The sequence below is a fragment of the Panthera leo genome, chromosome C1 (assembly GCF_018350215.1).
Source record: "Panthera leo isolate Ple1 chromosome C1, P.leo_Ple1_pat1.1, whole genome shotgun sequence".
In the NCBI taxonomy this organism is placed as follows: Eukaryota; Metazoa; Chordata; class Mammalia; order Carnivora; family Felidae; genus Panthera; species Panthera leo.
The window spans coordinates 85,008,073-85,031,183 of NC_056686.1; the positions used below are offsets into that span (position 1 = coordinate 85,008,073).

Genomic DNA, 23,111 nt, shown 5'->3' on the forward strand with positions numbered 1-23,111 from the left:
GAAAAACAAGAACTACTGTTTGGGGTGCCTGGCTGGCTCAGTCGGTTAAGTGTCCAAGTCTTGATTTCAGCTCAGGTCATGATCTCATGGCTTGTGGAATGGAGCCCTGTGTCAGGCTGTGTTGACAGTGAGAATCTGCTTGGGATTCTCTCTCTGCTCCTCCCCCACTCGCTTGCGCTCTCTCTCAAAATAACTAAACAAACATTTAAAAATAATAATAATAATAACTAACATTTGCTGTATGTTTATTATGTTCCAAGCACTGTTCTAAGCCCTTTGTATTAACTCATTTCATGCTCATAATAATCCCATGAGGCAGGTACTTTCATCATCAACAATTTTCTCATCATCAACTTAAAGGAGAAACAGGGGGCATGTGGGTGGTTCAGTCGGTTGAGTGTCCAACTTCAGCTCAGGTCATGATCTCACAGTTTGTGGGTTTGAGCCCCACACTGGGCTTTGTGCTGACAGTGGGAAGCGTGCTTTGGATCCTCTGTCCCCTTCTCTGTCTGCCCCTCCCCTGCTCTCACTTTCTCTCAAAAATAAATAAAAAACAAAAAAAGATGAGACACAGAGAAAATGACTGTACAAAATCAAACAGTCAACGAGTGGCAGAAGTGGAATTTAAACCCAGAAAATGTGGCTCCAGAGCCTGAACTCTTATCCTGTGCTATGCTGCTTCACCAAAGATCTTTTTGTTTCCCCTATTAAAGTGTAAGTTCCCTGAGGCCTAACATGAAAACTGTTCTTGTTGCTGTTGTTGGGAGACAGGAGAGTGAAGAGGAAGAAAGCTTGACAGTCTCAGCTAGTACGACAAGTCCTAGGGTACATAGTATTCATAAATATTTGTTGAGCTGAACTGACCCTGAATATTTAACTAAAATCTGGGTTTTTTTCCCTATAGGTCAGGGATCAGCACATTTTCTGTAAAGGGCCAGACAGTAAATACTTTAGGCTTTGCGGGCCATAAGGTCTCTGTCACAATTATTTATATCTGCCCTGATGGCACAAAAGCAGCCATACAGGGGTGCCTGGGTGGCTCAGTCGGTTGAGTGTCCGACTTTGGCTCAGGTCATGATCTCAAGGTCCGTGAGTTCGAGCCCCGCGTCAGGCTCTGTGCTGACAGCTCAGAGCCTGCAGCCTGTTTCAGATTCTGTGTCTCCCTCTCTCTGACCCTCCCCCGTTCATGCTCTGTCTCCCTCTGTCTCAAAAATAAATAAACGTTAAAAAAAAAATTTTTTTTAAAGAAAAAAAGAAAAAAAAGCAGCCATACAATTTTTAATTTTTTAATATTTATTCAAAAGAGAGAGAGAGAGAGAGAGAGAGAGAGTGAGCATGAGGGGAGGAGGGGCAGATAGACAAGGAGACATCTGAAGAATCCGAAGCAGGCTCCATCCAGACTCTGAGTTGTCAGTACAGAGCCCGACACGTGGCTCTAATCCACGAACTGTGAGATCATGACCTGAGCCCAAGTCAGACATTCAACCAACTATACCACCTAGGCGCCCGCAGACAATTCTTAAATGAGAATGGCTGTGTTCCAATAAAACTTTATTTACAAAAACAGGTAAGAAGGCCACCTGGCCCATGGGCTCTAGTCTGCTAACCCCTGCTACAGGTGAGAAGAATGTATCAAAGGTTTCTAAACAAGGGAAGTAAAAAGGCTGACAATGTGTTTTGTTTTGTTTTTTTAATATTTCTGAGAGAGAGAGAGAGGCCACCAGGTGCCCCACAATGTCTTCATTTTTAAAACCTCCCATTTCCACACTCTTTATTTTTCACATACACTTTCAGACTGGATGCTCATTTCCTCAGCATAGGCACCTTATGTCAGTTTCACAAATGAGGAAACAAGGTTCAGAGAAGAGTCAACTAATGGGTTGTGGAACAGAGACAAAACTGAAATCTCTTGACTTCTAATCAAATCTGGTAAGTCCTAACAGCACCACTTCCTTTGTCAAAGTTTTAATTTTGCATTTATCTGCGAGACTGGCTTTTATTTCCTCCCCGACTGGACTTCAAGCTCCAGGAAAACAAGGAATGTTCTTCCTGGCCACTACGGCCGCCCCACTACGCAGCAAGGTGTTTTGCCAATAAGCAGTATTCGTTGAATGAATAAATGAAATTTATAATTTTCCCCTCCTGTTTTCAGGCGACTAAATGTAACTTATTTTTAGTAACTAATGTGAAGAAAATACAATACACCATAAAAACCTTTTTAAGCTGCAGCTTAAATTTACTTCCCATATGATTCAAAGGAGAGCGAAAAAAAGGGCTGGGAGCGAAGCCCTGAGTTCCAGAGCCGGCCGTGCCGTGAACTTGTTACGAGCCCTTGGGTAAATTATGTGTAAATTACTTCACTTCTCCGGACAAAATTAACTTTCTGTCTCAAAAAGAGAGAGTAGGGCTATAATTTTCCACGATTCGGTTCAGAACTAAGATTTTTTTTTTTAATTAACTCGACGCGGGTCAGGTTCCTATTTCCTCTATACCTCCCTTCTGCGCCGTCAGCAACGGCCAACTTAGTGAGAGAAGTAACAATGGGTTCCAGCTGCGGTTCTCTCCGCGTCCTGAGACGCCCGCCGCTCACCCAATTGCAACTGGGTGCTCCCTGGCCAGAGCCGCCATATTCCCCCCCACCCCCCCCACTTTGGCCCGACCCCAACCGCCACCTGCGGGCACGGGGTAACGCGGAACCTCACCTCTCCTCGCAGTCTTTGCATTTCACCTGCAGCGGGACCAGTTCCTGGAACAGAACCTGGCTCATGTTGGACCGCTGCCCGTGCCAGTGAGCGGAAAAGTCCAGCGGAACTAGCTAAAAGGCGCCCGGGTCCTGCTAAAATTTGAGTTTGGCGCTCGGCTTCCGCCGAGGAGGCGGGGATAACAGAAACCGAGGGAAGGTGCAGGAGATTTGGACCTCGTCAGCCACCATCAGTTTTTTCCGGTTTTGCAGGAGACGGTCGGCAGTTCCGGGTATAAGCCTGCGTGGCGGGACTCGCGGTGGCCATATTTGTTAAGGGAAGAGGACCCAAGGGAAGCGGAGAACTTTTCTTCCCTTCGCCTAATGTTTGCCATTCCAAACGAACTCTGAATTATGGCGGCTTCTGCGTCGACCCCCCACACGACTGACTTTCCAGCTGAGGGTCGATGCAGTTACTACGTAGAAAAGAAGAAGCGGTTCTGCAGGATGGTGGTGGCAGCGGGGAAAAGGTTCTGTGGGGAACACGCTGGAGCCGCGGAGGTCTGGTATTACCCTACCCTCTCGAGAGTTGGAAATAAGTTTCTTGGTCCGGCCCCTCGCTTCTGACAGATTTTTGCTGTCACCCTGGATATTCTAGATTTTCCTGTACTAAGCGCAGTCCTGCTCTCCCTAGGGAGGGATGATGAGTCTTAGTGAAGTGCAGTGGTTTCTTGTACTAAGTAGAGCAGCACCAGTAGTAACCCGTTCATTTTGATCCTAACTCTTGGCAATACTAGATCTTAATTTTACTCCAGACCACCGTCTCTTACACTCCGCCCACTCTCCCCTTTCCTGAGGGGTAAAGGTAGTTTAGAAAGAATAGTGGTCAAAGATCGCAAGGTTTCACTAATTGTGTTCTGATTGTTTTGTGAGTGGTAATCACTTCTTTGTGAATGCGGTTGAGAAACTTTTGAAAAAAATTTATTTATACATACGAGTCTTTAATTGTTGAAAACAAACTGATGGTTACCAAAGAGGAGATGGGTGAAATAGGTGATGGGGATTAAGGAGTGCACTTCTAATGAGCACCGAGTGATTAAAATAAAAACGTAAGAAATATTTATTTAGAGTACAATCTTTTGAAAGTAACATAACTGCTGAAAGGGGTAAGGAAAGATTTAAAATCATGTAAGAATTGGCTCTTTTTCAAATCGGTAACAGGAAGGGTACAATTTTGTTTGATAATATAGTTATACATATAATTGTACTGTCAAACGATATACAGTTGACCCTTGAACACGTATTTAAACTGCCCAGTCCACTTACATATTTAAAGATGAGATAAACATCCCTTGATCAAAAAATGGGATTTCTGATAGAAGAAAGTTTTGTTCTCACTCTGAAACCTTCTATTTCACCTTAATGAGACATCTGGAAGATGAATGCAGTTGGTGACAGTAGTAGAATATGACTAGATCCTTACAAGCTGATTGGTATTCCTGGAGAGGAAGGAATGTTGTTACTGGTCCCTTGAGGAAAGATTGCAAGATAATTGAAAACACTTTGCATGACACGATTTGGTTTTCAATGTGGCATCCTACTGAATCTGTGATTTATGATATAATGGGGTGTATGTTTCCATCTTTTTGTCTTAAGTATCATATGTAGTTGAGACCTCTTGTACACATTTTTACCCACTGTTTGTTGTTGTTTTCTTACCCACTGCTTCTTAACTGAAGGTGATTTTGCCCCCCAGCAGACCCTTGGCAATGTTTGCAACATTTTGGTTGTCACAACTGAGGAGAGTGTTCCTGGCACCTAATAGATAAAGCCAAAGATGCCGCTAAATATCCTATGATGCGGAGGACAGCCCCCCACAAAACAGAATTACCCAGCCCAAAATGTCAGTAGCGCCAAGGTTGAGAAACCCAGTTTCTAAACCCAAATAATAAAAGTGCTTTTTTTCCCCCAATTCTATGGTTAGGCTTTGGGGAGTCAACGTAGAGTCTTCCCTTTTCATGGAGGTTGTATTTTAGAGTCAGCAAATAAGGAAGAATAATGCACAGTTTTTCAAAAAATATTGAAAAGTCTCTTAGCCTTCCCATGAAATTCAGTCATTTCATGGGTATACTGGGAGGCATTCAGAACTGAAATAAACTGAAAAAATAATTGTTAATAACAGTGAACAGTTAGCATTTACTATATGGCCAACAACATGCCAAGCAGTTTTTTAAATGTACTTTTAATATTAGCTCACTTAATTCTTACAAGCCTTAGGAAGTGAGACATACTCTCATCTTTTAGATGAGGCAATGAGCCTACCTCAGGTCATTGAGTTAGAAGTTGATAGATCAATCCTAGGCAATCCTACTGACCTATGGTTGTAACTATTACACTATCCTGTTGCATACAGATTCATAAGAATATTGAATAGAATTGCTAGCACTATTAATTCTCCTTTGGTTTTTTTCTAGCACATGTAGTTAAATTCACGTAACTTAGAAACAAATGGGCTATAGCTGTGCTATACTGAAAACTTGCAAAGCCAGTAGGATTATGGCCACATACCAAATGGTTAAAATACCATGTTTTATTGTTTCTAAGATAACTTCTTTTTCTCACATTTTAACATCTCTGAAATCAGAATGCACCTTAAACCATCACATGTCATATTTTAAATCGGCAGCAGATTTTTCTTCGGGGTGCCTAAAGTAATAGTGCAAATTATAGTCAGTGCTATTATAGATTCAAAATTCCGTAAGTAGACCTTCTCTATAACCTATTTGAAGCTATAAACCCTTGTTGTCCGAAGCAGTATATGCTCACGTATACATAAACCAGCTATGTTGGAGATTTTTGTTGTCAAACTCTGTGACCTGATTTTGCCAGTGTTTTATTAATGTCCTTTTAAGGTTTCCTTACCTTGTTTTGGGAATGCATAAGCTTATGATTACACTGAAATTATATTTAGTATCTGTAAGCAACGAACGTGATTTTTTTTTATACAAATAAATACATCATTTTTCTTTATTAGGAAGAAAATGCTCGGAAGAGAATTCTGTGTCCTTTAGATCCAAAACAGTAAGTATGGGTCAGATAAGGGTTTTTCTATGCTAGAAAGATTAACTGTCACAAGTCTTATTTTAAATAATTTTCTCTTTAAATTTAGCACAGTATATGAAGATCAACTAGCAAAACATTTGAAAAAGTGTAACTCAAGAGAGAAACCAAAACCTGTAAGTGTTTGATCAGTAAAACTGAGTGGTGAAATGTGTGGTATATAATGTTTACGTGTACTTAGTTGATTACAAATGTGAATATTTAACAAGGCTCTGGCCTCAAGAGACTTGAATGTAATAAATGCATTTGAGTATATATATAGACTATGAATCCACTTGTAGTCCTAATTCAGATAATAGAATTTTATGCAACAGGAGTGTCATTTAGAAAATAATTTCACAATTTATTCAAAATACTTATTTAGTGCTTACTAAATTTATTTCAATAAAATATGGTCCCAGCCTTTAAGGAGTTTGAAAGTAAACTTGTAAATAATGGATATTATTTAATAAGTTCAATCAAAGAAGTTAATATGTGGTAAGAGCACAGACTTGTATAAAACTTAAAATTATAGCCAAGGGGTCAAGAAAAACTTCCCAGAGAGAAAAACACTTGAGCTGAGTCTTGATTTGGCAAACAAAAGGAAGAGGAGTCCTTCTAGGTGGAAAGAACTGTATGTGCAAAGGCAGAAATTGAGAAACTACATTGAGACTTTCAAGGAACTTGGACTTTATTCTGAAAGATGTGGGGAACTACTGAAAGATTTTAAGCTAGGGAATGGAATGGCCATATTTACCTCTTACAAAACTTTCAGAGCAGTGTGGAAGGATGGCTTGGAATTAGAATGACTAGTTAAAAGCTGTTGCTGAAATCCCGGTGGGACATGATAAGAGACTAAATGAAAGAGAATAGAAAAGGGTAGAGAATAAATGCAAGAATGATTTAGGTAGCAGAATCAATAAAACTCAGTGGCTAAAAACCGAGAGTTGGATATGTGAGTCTGAAAGTCAGTAGAGTAGTTAATTTGGAGGTCAAATACATACAGGTTATAGGCCTTGGATTTTTAAGTTACCCAGGGTAAGAGATTAGAAGGGTGAGGGAGGAACTTGTTTATTCCACAGATATTGAACATTTATGCCAGACATTGTACCAAGCACCCTGGCTATAAGAACATTACAGTCTAGTGGGAGAGACAAAAAATACAATATTGTCTATGTTAAAATTGATTAAGTACAGAGTGCTATGAAAGAATAAAGGAGATGAACCTAATCCTTTTTTGAGAGAAATAGGGGGTGAAAGAGATGGGGAAGGAGTCAGGAGGCTTCTCTGAAGGAGTATCACATATGAGACCTACAGGTCAAAGGAGAACCTGCCAGACAGAGAAAAAAACACATGTAAGGGCCTAGAAGTGAGAGAGCTGATAGCCTTGTCTGGGATTGGGCATTGCACATGACTGGAGTATAGAATACAAGGGGAGAGCTGAGTAGAAGAGGAGACTCCAGAGGTAGCAGGTGATAGAACATGAGACCAAGGACAGAACTATAGGTGACACTGACATTAAAGGGTGAGCTGTTCCCACCGTTTAATAAAAAAAATTAAAGATACTTATTATATCACACAAAAATACATAAAATAGAAGAAACCAGACCTAAAGCTTTGTAATATCTATATCTTATCTGCTTTTGGACCTACTGCTTCTCTGCTAAATAGCCGTATATAGTTGGTACTTTGTTGTTTTTTACTCTTACACCATACGCAAAATTGACAACCTTCGGTCTATATGCTATAGACAGGTGAAAACTTTAACAAAAATTACTAATGAGTTTCTTTAGACTATACACATTTATTCAGATAACGACTCACTAGAATATAAGATCCATGAGGACATAGAGCTTTTTGTTGTGTTCTCTGCTATGGTGAATCCTTGACACCTAAAGCAAATTAAGGACCGCAGTAGGTGCTCAGTGATTATTTTATTCCTAAATGGGAGAAAGGGAGGATGGCAGGTACAGGGTATGGGAAAAACAGAAGTATCAGTTTTTCAGCTTAATTTTTGTGGGCTCTTCACATTAATAACAGTATTGTTGTGGTTTTGTTTTTATTAAGGACTTCTTTATTCAAGATATTAATGCAGGCTTAAAAGATGAAACAGAAATACCTGAACAATTAGTAAGTATTTGATTTAATATTTAACTTTAGAAGGTGTTTGTAAGCTGTCTCCACACTGGGAATAAGCTATGTTCCACTTTTTGTTTGGAATAAATTAATTGTTTTGAATTTAGAATGTATTTTTTCTATAGAATCCATATTATTAGTGATGGTTAGTTCCCAAACCAGCTCATACCCCATTCTTGTATATAGGTTCCAATTTCTTCTCTCTCTGAAGAGCAGTTGGAAAACTTAATTAAGAAATTGCGGAAAGCAAGCGAAGGTAAGTCTGCCTCCAGTTGCAAGTTAAAATTTTTGGAATAATTAGGTGCTTTATGAGTTGATACCAATGTGGTTTAAAAAATGTTACTACCATTGTTCAGAGCCCTACGGTTTCATGTTTGGTTGCTTAAGCTATTGTGCTTATATTTGGCACAGGTTTGAACTCTACACTTAAAGATCAAATTATGTCCCATCCAGCATTGCATGATGCCCTTAATGACCCTAAAAATGGTGATTCTGCAACCAAACACCTGAAACAGCAGGTATGTTTAGGCCATAGTAACTACGCTAAAATTGGCCTTTTGTTCATTTGTCAAAAGCTAACGTTCTTTCTAAATATAGTTATTAATGAGATTTTGTTTAGTTTATCTTTCAGAGTACAGAATCTTTCCATTTCAAAAATATGTGGAAACATATATTAAAAACTTTTGGCATGGATATGGTTCTGAGTACTGTGTTTTAAAAATCTTAAAGCAAGAGAAAAAAATTTAAAGCCAAACAAAAATTACCAATGTGCACATGCTGCCATATGTAGAAATTACCTTGATGTTTTCCCCCTTGAGCCAAATGTGTTTGCTCTAGTTTATAAAATAATCTTGTGAAGTTTGCAGGCTTCTATTTTAGGTAACATTGAAAAATTAAAGTTACTTGGTCCAAGAAGATGTTTTGTTGAGTTTGGAGCAGGAAAAGGAAAATTGTCTCATTGGGTTGATATTGCCTTAAAAGATGCTGAAAAAGTTCACTTCATCCTAGTAGAAAAGGTGACCACGAGATTCAAGGCAAGTGAAACCATGACAGTATATTAATAACCAAACTTTGCACTTTTCTTATTAAAAAAAAAAATAAAGAATGATACTGAGAAACATGTCGTTTTAAGAAAATGAATGTTTTGCGTTAATTTTTTTTTTTTAATTTTTTTTTTAACATTTATTTATTTTTGAGACAGAGAGAGACAGAGCATGAACAGGGGAGGGGCAGAGAGAGAGGGAGACACAGAATCTGAAACAGGCTTCAGGCTCTGAGCTGTCAGCACAGAGCCGGACGCGGGGCTCGAACTCACGGACCGCGAGATCGTGACCTGAGCCGAAGTCGGACGCTCAACCGACCAAGCCACCCAGGCGCCCCAATTTGATGTAGCTTTTTATTCTGATTATATTCATGACCTAAACTGAAGGTCATTTTTTAATCTAAATTTTGATAGTCCATTGAGCTGAGGTCTTAAAACTATTTGCAGAGATAAGAAAATATGTGGAAAGGGCCAAGCTCAAGCTAGGAGTTAAAAGTCTTGGGTCCTAACCTACCTGTGCCACCTACTAACTATTCATTCAGTAAACATTTACTGAACATACCATTAGGCACCATGATAGACATTGAGTGGAAGTCAAGACAAGTCCCTACGCTCTATTATTTATATTTAGAAAGGAAAGACAAATGAATTATAGAGAAGTATCAAAATATGAAAAAAAACTGTACAAAGTACAATGTAGGTTCAGAAGAGGGAGTGACATGTTTTATTGCAGGGAAGGGATGCAAATGGCTATACAGGAAAGGTGATGCCTGAGCTCTGTCTTGAAAGGAGAATCACATTTCCTAGATAGAGGGTTTAAGAAGCATTCTAGAAAGTATGAACAACGTAACCAAATACCTGAAACAACAGGGAAACATGGGAACATTTCTCTATGATGGTAATGCATGGTTCCAAGTAGGGTTCAGTGGTGATGAGATGGGAGAGGAGGGCTAGACTCTGAAAGGTGTCATATTTTATGCCAATGGAAGGCATTTGACTTTAGCCGGCTACATGCTGGGGATACAGGGGAACAAGTTTAGTTCTTGTCTTTGAGAAGCTTACGTCTAGGGGGTAGACTTACGAATATCTCGGTTCAGTTTGCTAATAAGCCTCTTACGATAATGGTGAGTACTAGAAGCCCTTAGGAGCATGAAGATAGAACACCAGCCTTAGTGTAGTGTGGGTCACAGAAGGTTTCCTAGAGGAAATAACTGCTGAGAGGAGATTGAAAGAAAATGTAAATGTAAAAGTTGGCGAAGAAACTAAAAGGGCTTTTTATTGTTTGGTTTTATTTTATTTTATTATTTTTAATGTTTATTTTTGAGAGAGAGAGAGAGAGAGAGAGAATCCAAAGCAGGCTCCAAGCTGTCAGCACAGAGCCCAACATAGGGCATAAAGCCACAAACCATGAGGTCATGACCTGAGTCAGACACTCAACTGACTGAACCACCCAGGTGCCCCAAGAAAGGCTTTTTAAATTTTTTTTTTTAATGTTTATTTATTTTTGAGACAGAGAGAGACAGAGCATGAACGGGGGAGGGGCAGAGAGAGGGAGACACGGAATTGGAAGCAGGCTCCAGGCTCTGAGCCATCAGCCCAGAGCCCGACGCGGGGCTCGAACCCACGGACCGTGAGATCGTGACCTGAGCTGAAGTCGGACACTTAACCGACTGAGCCACCCAGGCGCCCCAAGAAAGGCTTTTTAAAAGTTCATCCTAACAGTACCATTAAAGATATAGCAGAAGATTAATGAGAGATTAATGATAAGATTAATTATCCAGTAATTCAAGTAAGACATGAGCCAGAGCTGAGGCTGTTGCAGTAGGATGGAGAAGAGAAAAAAAGTGTGAGAAATGCTAAGTATTTGGAAGCAGGGAGACTTGCTGATTTATTAGTCATTAAGTATGAGAGAGGAGTTATTTCGGGTGACACTTTATGGCTTTAAGTGACTTGTGGTGCCTTTTACCCGAAAGAGGGAATATACAAGGAGAAGAGGAAGAATAGGTTCGGAGAGAGAAATGATGAATTTAGTTTTGAATGATTTTGCTGTTGAAGTAGAACTTTCTAGTTCACAACTGGGTATGTGCCTGGTGCTCATCAAAAAGATCTGGGCCACAGTGTAGATTTGTAAGTCATAGGCACATAGACATAGATCAGAATGGTGATTGTGATCTTTCAGAGAGAGTAAGCGGAATGAGCCAAAAATAGTGTATTATGGGCTAGCAAAGGCAAAGGAGCTGGCAAATAACCTTAAGTTAGTCACTTAACATCTTTGAACCTTAGTTCCTTCATCAGTGAATTGGGACATTTTAGAGTTAAAGGAAATAATGATACATAAAAATTTATAAAATTTTCAAGGCTTTTAAAAATGTATGATACTGTTTTAGAGTTTTCATCAAAGAATATATAATCTTAAATTTTTTAATTAGTGATTCTGTTTTTTAAGTATTAAAAAATAAGATGGGAAATTATTTCCTCCAAATTTTGAAAACAAATAGAAATCTTTTTAAATATAAAAAACCATTGTTATGATAATGTTATTTTTGTGCAGGTAGATGGCAAACACAGGAAGAAAAATTCAGTGTTTGAGAGACTTCAAATTGATATTCAGCACTTGTGTTTGAGTAAGTTGCATAACTTTCAGTTGCTCTACCATAAATCATAGAAGTTTCAAATTCTGAGGGTTGCTTAGAAATCCAATCATGCAGAACAGTGCTTCAATGAAGACAAACTAAAATTAATGCGTTGTTAACATAAAATGTTATATCTAACATTTGAATGAATGTAAATTGAATTAGGGTTGGAACTTTTTTCCCTTTTTTTTTTTTTTTTTTTTTTTTTAAAGAGAGCAAGCATGCAAGCGAGGGAGAGGGACAGAGGGGGAGAAAGAAAGAGAATCTTAAGCAAGCTCCACGCTCAGCATGGAGCCTGACACGTGGGCTCGGTCCCACAACCCTTGGATCACAACCTGAGCCAAAATCAAGAGTCAGACGCTCAACCGACTTGAGCCACTCAGGCACCCCAGGGTTGGAACTTTTTAAAATGGGGTTTTAGTATCAATTAGAAATGAAGTGTCCTATTAGGAAAGAGTTTAAAAGTGCTAATAATATGTCCCTATATTATTTGTTTGTCTTGTTTAATTATGAGTCTGTTCATACCATACACTAGCCTTCTACCTATAATTAACATGACTTTACCTAAACTGTTAAAGAATTAAGGTAGTTCTTTGTCTAGCTGATGGCAAAAGATACTTCCTAGAAAGTAGCAAAGGAAATAATTCATCTCTCTGTAAGTCCCATTTTGTACACACACACACACACACACACACACACACACACACACCCTTCAGTCCTACTCTTTGTTCCTTTCTGTACCTTTTTACAGTTTTTCATATTAATATAGACATGTCCTAGTAACCTCTTCCATCCCACTAATTAATACAGCTTTGTAAAGCAACCCAGCATTTATGTATAAATCACTGTATTTAAAATTATTTAACTGAGTATATTACTTTTCTAAAATTGAAAATTCTAGACAAGTTTTTATGGTAGGTGTTGAATTCTTATTAAGCATACTGGAAAGTAGCCTACCATATTTCTAAGTTTCTGTATGACTATTCTGTGCCCACTCTGTGCCCCCATTCCATATTGTAAACCAAAATAAGAGAGATTAATAGGGAGCAAATATCTACAATCTAGTTCACTACTGCCCTTTTAGAATTTGTACCAGTTGAAAAATCTCTCTCCTGCTAAACAATGACCTACCTAAAAATATAGCCACCATTGAAAATGTGAATCATATGGGCGCCTGGGTGGCTTGGTCAAGTAAGTGTCTGACTTTGGCTCAGGTCATGATCTGCAGACTTCCATACTTTGGCTTTTTCTTGATATTGAAAATAAAAGACTTAATGACACACTGAGAGGGATTAAAGGTAATTTTGAAATGAGAAGATGACATTCAGTTAGAGGACTTCTCTTCCTGGGGGCACGGTTGGAATTGACTATTCATCATTTTAGGGAAAGAGAAAGAACAGGAAGTTTCTGTTGAAAGAGTTCACCGGAAACATCCCCACTTTGTTTTTTCTTCATTTATTGTTTTTCTTTTTTGGGCTTTTCTTAAACTTACATATGTGTGGTCAAGAGTCAAATAGTGCTACAAGTTCTCAAGTTTTTATAAAAACAGCACCAACCACTTCCTCCCTGCCATGGTTCTTTCTTTAAATCCAACCACATTTACATCTTACAGGTGAATTTTTATATTTATCTCAAGTGTCTAACAACAGGCTTTTGTTTTTGCTGCTCCTTTTTTTTTCCAACCATTATCTGCTGGTTTTTCCCAGTGGAAGATAAAGATTTTCTACTCCTGCCCCGCCTCAAGTGCAAACACTTCCCATTCCTCATATTTCTAATATGCACTAAAGATTAAGTCATCATTTTTTTTTTAACCACAGGAACATGTATTAAATTACTTTTTCCTGTACAGTTTTTTGTTGTTGTTGATAAATTAATAATTTATAATTTTGTTTACTTGGTCTTTTAAAAATGTATTTGTTGTAATACATTCATCAAGTATTCTATTACTTTCCATCTTCCTAAAATAATTCTCCCCTGTATCCTTCAGACATGTTCCAATCCAGACTGGATGCCCTCTGTTCTTGGCGCACAATGATCAGCATTAAAACTCTCTTCAGTCTCATCCTAGGGATTTCTTCTACTCTCTGGATGGGAATTTCTTTTTCCATATTTTTTCCCACATCTTCCTCTATCGAGTTACTCTTTCTTCGGGCAGAGCACCTCTTCCTATAGCTTCCTGAGAAACAATGCATTTGAGACCTTGCCTTGTCCGAAAATATCTTTTATTTTGCCTTACACTTGACTTGCCTGGGGATTTGTATTTCAAGGTTGAAAATCATTTTCCTTTAGAATTTTGAAAGTTTATTCCACTAGTATTGTTTAAACATTCAGTGCCATTCTGAATCTTGTTACCTTGTATGTGATCTGCTTTTTTGTTGAAATTTTATAGGCCCTTCTTTGTTGTCAGTGTTATAAATTTTCACAGGGATGTGCCTTCATGTGTTTATATTTTTGTCCATTGTGCTGGACTCTTCCGTTTATAGCAGAGGTTCTCAAGTGGAGGCCATTTTGTCCACCAGGGTACTTTGGCAATGTCTGAGACATTTTTGGTTGTCATAGCTGTGGGTATGCTGCTGGCATCTAATACAGGCCAGAGAGCCTCCTAGACCAGAGGCCTGCTAAATATCCTGTAAGGTATAGAATAGCTCCCCATAACAAAATTATTGGGGCCAAAAAGTCCATAATGCCAAAGATGAAAAATCCTGATTTAGAGATTCTAGTACTCTCAGCTTTCTGGGAAATTTCCTTGGCATTCTTTCTTTCATGATTTTCTCTACACTACTTTCTCTTTTCTCCCTTTACATAAGAATTCCTATGATTTGGGGTGCCTGGGTGACTCAGTTGTTTAGGCATCTGACTCTTGGTTTTGGCTCAGGTCACGATCTCAGATCATGGGTTCAAGCACCACATCAGACTCTGCAGTGGTGGTTCAGAGCCTATCTTCCTCTCTCTCTCTGCCTCTCTCGCATACTCTTTCTGTCTCAAAAAAAATTTTTTCTCATGATTTAGCTATTAGACCTACTGGGATGGTTTTCTACTCCTCTTGAATTCTTTGTTTTATGTCTTTTGGTCTCTTTTCTATACTTTCTAAAATTTTCCCAATTAATTTCTCCTATCATAGTTTTCATTTCTAAGATTTTTTTCTTTGAATTTACCTTTATTATATCTTGTTCTTTTCTCTTAATTGCCATATCTTACCTTTCTGAGGATATTAATAATGGTTTTTAAGAATTATTCTCCCTTCATAATCTGCTTTCACCAATTTGCTCTTTTCCATTTGTTTTGGTCTGTCTCTTTCAACTTAGAGGCTGTCCTTAAACAGCTAGTGCTCCTTGATGGTATGTTCTTAGGATTGAGGGACTCAGAACTCCAAGTCCTCAGGTGGAGTTGTTGACTCTGAGCTCCACTTTGGGGTGATCTGCCTAAGATGTGATCTTTCCTCTTGGGTTGGTCAGATTCCACAGAGGAGAATCTTCTGATCACCTGCCTACAGGTTAAAGATCTGATTGCATACATTCTGGGACCCAGTGGGGAAAGCCATATGCACAACTCACTTATTCCTGCTCCTTTACCATACTTCAACTCTCAACTTCCTATTGTCCCTCAATCCACTGACCTCCTGATGCTCCAGAGAATTCATGCATAGTCTTCTACCAAGTGGGAATTGTAGCTACTCAGCTCCACTTCCAAGGTACCTGATGGCCCCAATTCTTAAGCCTTTTGAAGATTTGTGGAATAAATTTGGTTAATTCGCAGCCTTTCCCACTTTTGTCTCCTTTTGACCTCTTTCAGATTTTGTGAGTTTATACCTTTTCAGAAATCCTTTAATTCTCATGTTGGTAGAGTTTTGGGAGGGAGCAAACCAGATACTTGTATTCAATCTACCATCATTTCCCAGAAGTTCATCTGTTCTATTTTCCAAGCCCAAAGAAATAGGGGAGAGAGGAAATGAGGTAATTTTCAAGCATAAAGCAGAAGGGCTTTCTTAGACACCCTTTCCCTTCACCCTAAATGATGGTAAGTCTCTTGAACTATCTTAATTTAAACTTCTATCTTCCCTGACACAGGCAAACTATTCCACTTGGTACCAATTTCTCCTGGCATGTAATATAATACATTTGAAAGCAAGCAACAGAAAAGTTGAATTTACTAAGTACTTCCATTGGACTGTTCCACTGTACTAGGTGCTGTGGCTGGATTTGTAGTGGGAAGCATACTTTTCATTTCGGAATCTTAGAAAAAGGAAAATGAATGGGGAAAAAATGGAGGCCATAACGAATGTAGTACGTTTTACTGCATTACCTTGTGACTTTTTTTTTTTTTTTTTTTTTTTTTTTTTTTACTTTTTCAGGACTGTTATGAATATTTTCTTTTTTCAAAATAATGTGAAAAGCTTAAGATAACATTTTATTTTTGAACATGAAGATATATTTAAAACTATATAACATATAACACGGTTATAATATCCAATATAATATTGTATAATACATATTAATATATGTTTATCATGTGTATTATTTGTTCAAAATACATCTTCTAGCAGGGAGAGTTTTGAGTTCTTTTATCAATGTGTTAATAATATTTAGCAAAATAAGGCTTCTACAGAGGAAAGTCCTGGGTCAGTATATAAGAAATAACATTGGCCTAAGAGTCAAGAAACTTTAACTTGAGAGGAAAGGCAAGAGGGAAAGAAAAGGGAAGAAAAGAAGAAAGAAACTTTAATTCTAATTCTGGCTGGTATTTATCAGGTCACTACATCTTTGAGTCTCTTATTCATCAGCAATAAAGTGAAGTTTTTATTTCAGTCTCTTCACGCCCTAAAATTTAAAGGTTCAAATTGGTTCTCTCTTTCAGAATGCCATGTGAATGCCTTATCTCAGAAGAGAGCTAACTCGGTTATCATTTACTTTTATTACAGACAAGATTCCTTTGCTAAGCAAAGAAAAACTACCCGTGGTAGGAATTGGAAAGCATCTGTGTGGTGTGGCAACAGGTACGTAAACATAATAATGATGTTTACATACTAGACAAACACATTAAGTTTTAGCTTTACATGGTCCCAAACATTGAAATAGTCTCTTGAGTAGTTTATACCACTTATGCTTAAACTCATTAATTTTCATAGTAGCACTGGCCCTGTGTTATATCAAATATAGCATTTTCTTATTTATCTGCTCATTTTGGCCATTTGACAGGATGAATTAAGAGTTTTATGTGTAAATACTGAGTCATGAGACTTTGGGTTATATTTCAACCGAAAAGGAAACAAATCATTTATGGAGACTGTATGATTCCACCCCAGAAGCTACTGAGTTTTTTGAGGAGTTGCTTGGGAAGGATTCTGAAACCTCTCCTACCAGAAGATGGTTATGTACCAGGATTCTGGGGAAAATGAAAAAAGAAATGCTAGGTAAAAAATCTAAGATCTTATCTTAGCACTTAGATCTGTCAGGTGTAGCATGGTAAAGTAGAAAGAGCATCGGATAGTCTGGGATTCAGCTGTGCTGTGTAACCTTGGCAAATTACATAACCTTTCTGAGCTTTGGTTATCTCATCTGTAAAACAGGAATAATAACATATAATTTACCAGGTTACTTACATGTGAGTATCTGGCGCATATTAGTATTCAACGAGTGTTAACTACTATTACATCTTCTTCCTGGCTCCTGCTGATTTCCTCATCTCCCATCCGGGGATCTTGGAGCCTCCATAAAATGTTACTCAATTTGGCCAGAAATGGCTTTGAATATTGTATATCTGAGTTGTCCTTCATAGTTTTTAAGAGGACTTTCATGTACCTTATCTCATTTAACCCTCAGAAAAGCCTCTAAAGTAAGCCAACTCTATCCTGGAGAGGAATAAAAGCACCCTCATTTACTCTTACCCATCTAACTCAAGTTTCTCCAAAGTATAATCTATATATTGGCCATTTTTCCTTGTTCCACACACTTTCCCCTCTTGATTCACTCTATCTGAATTCTCCCTTCATCACTCTACTGTCTTACTGAAAAATCTCTGCTGCAGTTGCTTGCCCTTCTTAAAATTGTTTCCTTCTCTTTTGTGATTCTTCTTTCCTGATTCTTCCCCTACATCTATGCCATTCTTTCTGGTTTTCTCATGGTCACCTTCCACTGCCTGTTCTTTAAATACTAATATTTGGACCCATTGGCTGCACACCTAATATGTCTTTCCCCTCAGAACTCTTCAATAGTTCCTAATACCTACAGCTTAAAGTCCAAGGTCTTTAACAGGACAACCTGCTGTCAGTGTGGCCTCTGCCTTCCAGCCTTTGCTAGTTCCTGCTTGCCCCTTTACTGGTCAGCAAATTAAAAGCCTGTATACTTTTCCCATGTACTGTACTGTGTCAATTTCTAATTTCCATAGTGTTTATCATCATTCCATCTGCATATCTCTACCTTATTGTATTTCAATTTGTTATATAATAGCTAATTTAGTTAACTATGTTTATCTAATTCTCCCACTGGGCTGTGAAATTTTTGAGCACAGGGAATGTGCTAACACAATGGTTGGCATATAATAGAAACAGTAAGCATTTGAGTGAATGAATAATCTTGGCCACCACTTTGCTGTGTGTCCTTGTCCCTTTCTTTGGTGTGTGGCTTTGTCCTTTAAGTTCTTTGTAAAGGAGAGGTTGAAATAGATTGTTAAAGCTACTTCTGATTCTAAAATAACTTCATTCTTTTAATAGTTTTTCTGGGTATTCACATTTCTGAAAATCATTTACTTAGGTCTAATACAAATAAAACAGTGACTGAATATATTTTGTCAGGAAATAATAGTTTATGAAATAATAGATTAGCTATCCCTTTCTCCCAATGTTTGTCGACTTAAACTCATATATTGAATTAAATTTACTAGTAAAAAAATCACTTAATAGTCACTGGTGACATCTGAGGGTAATACAATTTTAAAATATTTATGTTTCTGATTGACTAAGCACAGCATGCCAGTCTAATCAGACAGAAAATATGGGTTTCACAGCATAATTTTGGGGTCTTTCCAATATTGTCATCAGTATAGTGGTCTTCAGTGGGAAATAGTCTTACTCATCAAAAAATCTATTTGTTTAGCTTTTAGGTTTAAAATTTTCATTTTAATTTGGAGTACATTCACCTCTAAGTTTATGTGTATAATCATCGTTACATCGCAAAGCTTGCACACAAAAGGTACTAACTAACTGCTGAATGAATACATAAATACCTGTAAGGCTGCTCAGTGAGGCCTACTTTCCACAGTCTGACTCCCTCTTCTCAACTCTTCAGCTCATCAGCTTTTGCTGTGAACACCTTACATTTCAGGACTCACACCTAACATTAAATCTCAGCAGATGCCTTTCCCCTCAATTTTTTTCTTTGGGTTTCTTAAACTCAAAACTTTCCTGGAATGTAAGTGTAGATGAATAATTTTTTTCTGTACAAGTCATTTCCTCAGCTAGAGCAGGAAAAATGAGAGCCAGTTTAAGTAGTTGGACTAAAAGTTTTTACAAACTCTAGATCTTAAGCTTCAGACAGTTTTGGGGGGAAGTAGATTTTATGCAGAATAAGTCACCAGAGAAAATTAGATGCTAACAAGAACACAGCAAACATGAACAAATTGATAATTCATGGATGAATTATTACAAGTATAAAGCTAAGTAGGTTTTATTGTTGGGATTTTAGAAGCCATACTGCTGAATAAATGTAAAAAATACTTATTTTTAAAGATGATGTGGTTTGGGGGGCCACATAATTGTGTTTGCAGATCTTGCATTACGATGTTTGGTTGAAACCTATGCTGCCAGTTGTGAGGAAAGGAATGAAGAACCTTTAGCCAAACGCAGAAAGAATGATAAAACAGACAAAGAAATTAACCCTTTGGCCAAGGAAGGAAATGAGAAAAATGTCCCAGAGAAGTGGACCCCTGTGGCTGGCATTGTTATTGCACTCTGTTGTCACCACAGGTGTGATTGGAGACATTATGTGGGCAAAGAATATTTCAGGGCTCTAGGCCTTGGAGCAGTGGATTTCCACTACTTCCAGCGAATGAGTAGTTGGGCAACTTGTGGGATGCGAAAAACATCTTTGGAAGCCTCCAACGTGACCTCAAAGAGAAAAGATAAGCACAGTGATGACAGTGAAGAGCATGACGATGGGGGATGCAGAATCACGGACGACAGCACTGAGAGTTTGCCTGGGTAAGTGACTACTTTGAAATGCACAACACTAAGGCAGAAATGTTTTGTTATTGCTTCAGGTTTTTTTAGATAAGTGTTACCAAGAATCTATTGATGAAGATGCATTTTACCATCCAATTTTAGAATAAGTTAAAATACACTTTTATTGTGGCATAAATAAAATGTATCTTGGAAACATGGAACATAGCACCTAGTATATCATGGGTTACTTAGCAACTTTTACCAATAAATAGAAGTGACTACAATAATTTTTTCATAAACTCCTACAAATTTTAATGATGTTTTGTGTTTATTCGATTTAGGCTCCTTACTGTTGAAGAAAAGAAGAAAATAGGGCATCTTTGTAAATTGCTGATTGACCAAGGCCGAGTCGAGTATTTACAGCAGAAAGGTTTCAGTCCTGCTTTACAGTATTATACAGATCCTCTGGTGTCTTTGGAAAATGTATTGTTAACTGCTTTACCAAATCATTCTTCATCACCAGAAACAAGTGCTTAATGGAAAAGAAATTTTGAACATCTGTCTTCCACCAAAAAAAATTTTTTCAATTGTATTTTTATATTCATGAAAATATAATTTACATAGCAGATAATGTGAACTTTAAAAAATATTGTAGCCTCATTGAACTTTGGCAATAGCTTTGATTTTTACTTTAGAAGTCCAAACATTGAGTTCACCAAATTCCCAAAGTAATTCTTTTCAGCAGGGCATCTTGAGTTATATTATCCGTCAGTATCCATAGAGATTGGTAAAGTAGTTGAACAGTTGACTTGGTTATCTGAAACACACATAACATATCAGTACACAACCAGCACACTAACTTTCTATTTGTATTAATTTGGGAAATTTTTTTCCTTGGTTTTATTCACTGCTCTTTAATTCTCAAGTTCAAGATGTAATGATCAATCATCAGTTCATAACAAGGGCCAATTTGAGAATTTGGTTTATGTATGGATTTTTTGTCCATTTAGATCTGGTAAGGATAATCAGTTGTGATTTTTTTCTAATGTAAACAAATTCAGAGATGTTCACAATTAATGAATTCACCTTCCGACTTCCAGAGCCATACCTGTATTTATGTATTAGCTGCATTTATCCATGACAAACAACAAAACTAAAGAGATGTTTTCAAGGGAAATAAGCTATTTCACTTCATTTTTTAATTGATTACCTAGTTAGAATTTCCAAAAAGATAAGATAAACCTCATTCACAAATTAAATTCAAATTTGCAGATAACTTCTGAAGTTAATTAGCTATCATATCTTTTAACAAGGACAGTTTTATACATATAAGTACAGCTGTAAGTATATTCTCTCCTTTTGGGGAAAGTAATTTGGAATGAAGTGGAAATTAGATAATGAAACCAAAAACAACTTCACATTTAGGCCTCATTTAACTCATAAGCAGTGTCTATGCACAAGCAGATATTAAACTGAACCTATGGTAAGGACTGTTACTCTCTTCGTATTATTCTTGAATTATTTCTGCCTTTACTTGTAAAAATTGTCTTAATCATTGGTACCTTTGCCAAGACAAAGATCTGAATTACTAATTTTAGATCCTATAATGATATTCTTAGGTAACTTTTTTATCCTGTAAATAGATCTATGATTACATGAATTCTAAATTAGAAGCCTAGCCCATTTTTAATCCCTGGCCTTTCTACTTTAATCTCCTTTGTTTTCTGAGACTGCCTAGATTCAGATCCTACCCTACCACCTCAGGGTATGATCTTGAGCAACTGCTTAATCTCTTTGTGCCTCAATTTTCCTTTTAAATGAGGGTGAAGATAATAATACTACCTACCTCAGGAGGTTGTTGTAACAAATGAGATAACGTATGTAAAATGCTTAGAACAGTTCCAAGCACAATGTAAATACTCAATAAATATTAAGTGTTATAGTACTAATTCACAAATCTATTTTTAATAACAATAGGCAGGGTTGGTCTTATTATTTCTGCTTAAGTTGTAACCTTTTTTCTCTTTTATAATTTTTATGCAAATATTGTTAAAGTAAGGTAGTTGGATTATTTCTAAAGTTAATTACTCATCTTCCCAAACAAAAGAACATAAATGAAAGTAATACATCATTCAATAATTTACATGAATTTACTGGATCAGGGAATGCTAATTTGTGTCTTACAATCTGTTTTGCATCATTGAACAATTTATGCCGAGAAATAAAAAATATTCTACAACAGGCATAATCTCAACTATGTTTCATAAAACATACATACACACACATAAGAGTTATGCTGATAACAGCCCTGTGCCCATTTAACTTAATGATATGTTTCTGACAATGGTTCCAAGTACTTTATGCGCAGGTAAGGTTGTCGTTACACAAGCTATACGTGGAGATTGTTGTTTTCCTTGACCTTGTTTATTTCCCTTACTACAATATCCTAAGGAAGTGACTATGTGGGATATGTATATTGGTATCCCTTGACCTGCTGAATTTGCAGGGTCAGCAAACCCCTTCAGGAGCTTTAGATGGATCTACACAACTGCCTCTTCCTGCATGTCCCACAACCATGTCCAATTTACTTCTCTTCCACTTCTACCACCAAACAGCTTCTACACTTCATTTCCCCATCTCAGCATCACCATCCATCCGGTTGCTCTAACCAAAAACAGATTAATCTTGGAGTCTTCTCTTTCTCATCATTCAGTCATCTGTTCTGTCCCCTATCTGTCTTACATAATTATACCCCAAACTAAGCCCCAAACTATAACTTTACTTATCTTCCTCCAATCTATTTTCTGTGCTATCGTTTCTATGACTTGCTGTCACAGATCAGATGACCATTTCCTAACATCCTCCACTGGATGTTGGTAAAAATGATTTCTTCTAGCTAAAAAACTCATTTGTTTGCTTGGATTACACTTATTCTCCAAAGTAACTATCTGAAGATAAATTTAACCTTTTGATTCAAAAACTTCACATTTAAAACAAAAAAATTTCACATTTTAGTGAATTATAAAACCATGATTTATATTACTCTAGTTTCAATGTTTTTATTAACAGAATTGTTTCTTTGGCTTCTTCTAATCTTGGTTTAAGTTAAAGGCTTTAGTTAAGTGATTTAATTCTTAATTATCAGAGACTAAGTGATTGAAATTTATATATCAAAACCTCACATTTTAACTATTGGTTAAAATCTCTGTTCTCTTAATAGTCATCCCTAGGCAGAATATTGTGTTGCTATTTGTGGATTGTAGAAAGAAAAAAGAAATGACAGGGAAGGTAGTGTTCATGAGTACACAGAAATATATAATAAACTGATAGAATTAGGTAGTGAAGATTTAAAGACGCACGTCTTCA

At 37.3% G+C, this 23,111-nt stretch overlaps 3 protein-coding genes across 10 annotated transcripts in view; 1 reads left to right on the plus strand and 2 right to left on the minus strand.

Annotated features, from left to right (window-relative positions):
• Positions 1 to 2,810, minus strand: part of SASS6 (SAS-6 centriolar assembly protein) — a 60,635-nt gene extending 57,825 nt beyond the window's left edge. The window contains exon 1 of one of the 2 annotated variants that reach the window (XM_042953032.1): positions 2,703 to 2,810. In XM_042953032.1, the coding sequence (XP_042808966.1) occupies positions 2,703 to 2,767 (65 nt within the window). In that variant the 5' untranslated portion in view covers positions 2,768 to 2,810. Of the gene's footprint in view, positions 1 to 2,492; positions 2,595 to 2,702 lie in introns of those variants that run through there. The other variant, XM_042953033.1, reaches the window with a different exon arrangement.
• TRMT13 (tRNA methyltransferase 13 homolog) lies at positions 1,859 to 21,236 on the plus strand. 5 transcript variants are annotated; one of them, XM_042953035.1, is made up of 12 exons: positions 1,859 to 1,929; positions 2,954 to 3,241; positions 5,715 to 5,761; positions 5,850 to 5,916; positions 7,847 to 7,909; positions 8,102 to 8,171; positions 8,327 to 8,433; positions 8,782 to 8,949; positions 11,509 to 11,581; positions 16,509 to 16,583; positions 19,352 to 19,784; positions 20,087 to 21,236. In XM_042953035.1, exons 2-12 carry the CDS (start codon positions 3,095 to 3,097, stop codon positions 20,280 to 20,282), a joined length of 1,446 nt encoding a protein of 481 aa, XP_042808969.1. In that variant the 5' UTR covers positions 1,859 to 1,929; positions 2,954 to 3,094; the 3' UTR covers positions 20,283 to 21,236. The 5 variants fall into 5 exon arrangements, with proteins under 5 accessions (XP_042808969.1, XP_042808968.1, XP_042808970.1 ...); XM_042953034.1 differs by lacking the exon at positions 1,859 to 1,929 and having other exon boundaries at positions 2,809 to 3,241; XM_042953036.1 differs by lacking the exons at positions 1,859 to 1,929; positions 8,327 to 8,433 and having other exon boundaries at positions 2,809 to 3,241; positions 8,795 to 8,949.
• LRRC39 (leucine rich repeat containing 39) overlaps positions 20,502 to 23,111 on the minus strand; it is a 31,090-nt gene continuing 28,480 nt past the window's right edge. For all 3 annotated transcript variants that reach the window (XM_042953040.1, XM_042953041.1, XM_042953039.1), the window contains one exon: positions 20,502 to 20,562. In XM_042953040.1, the coding sequence (XP_042808974.1) occupies positions 20,507 to 20,562 (56 nt within the window). In that variant the 3' untranslated portion in view covers positions 20,502 to 20,506. The remainder of the gene's footprint in view (positions 20,563 to 23,111) is intronic.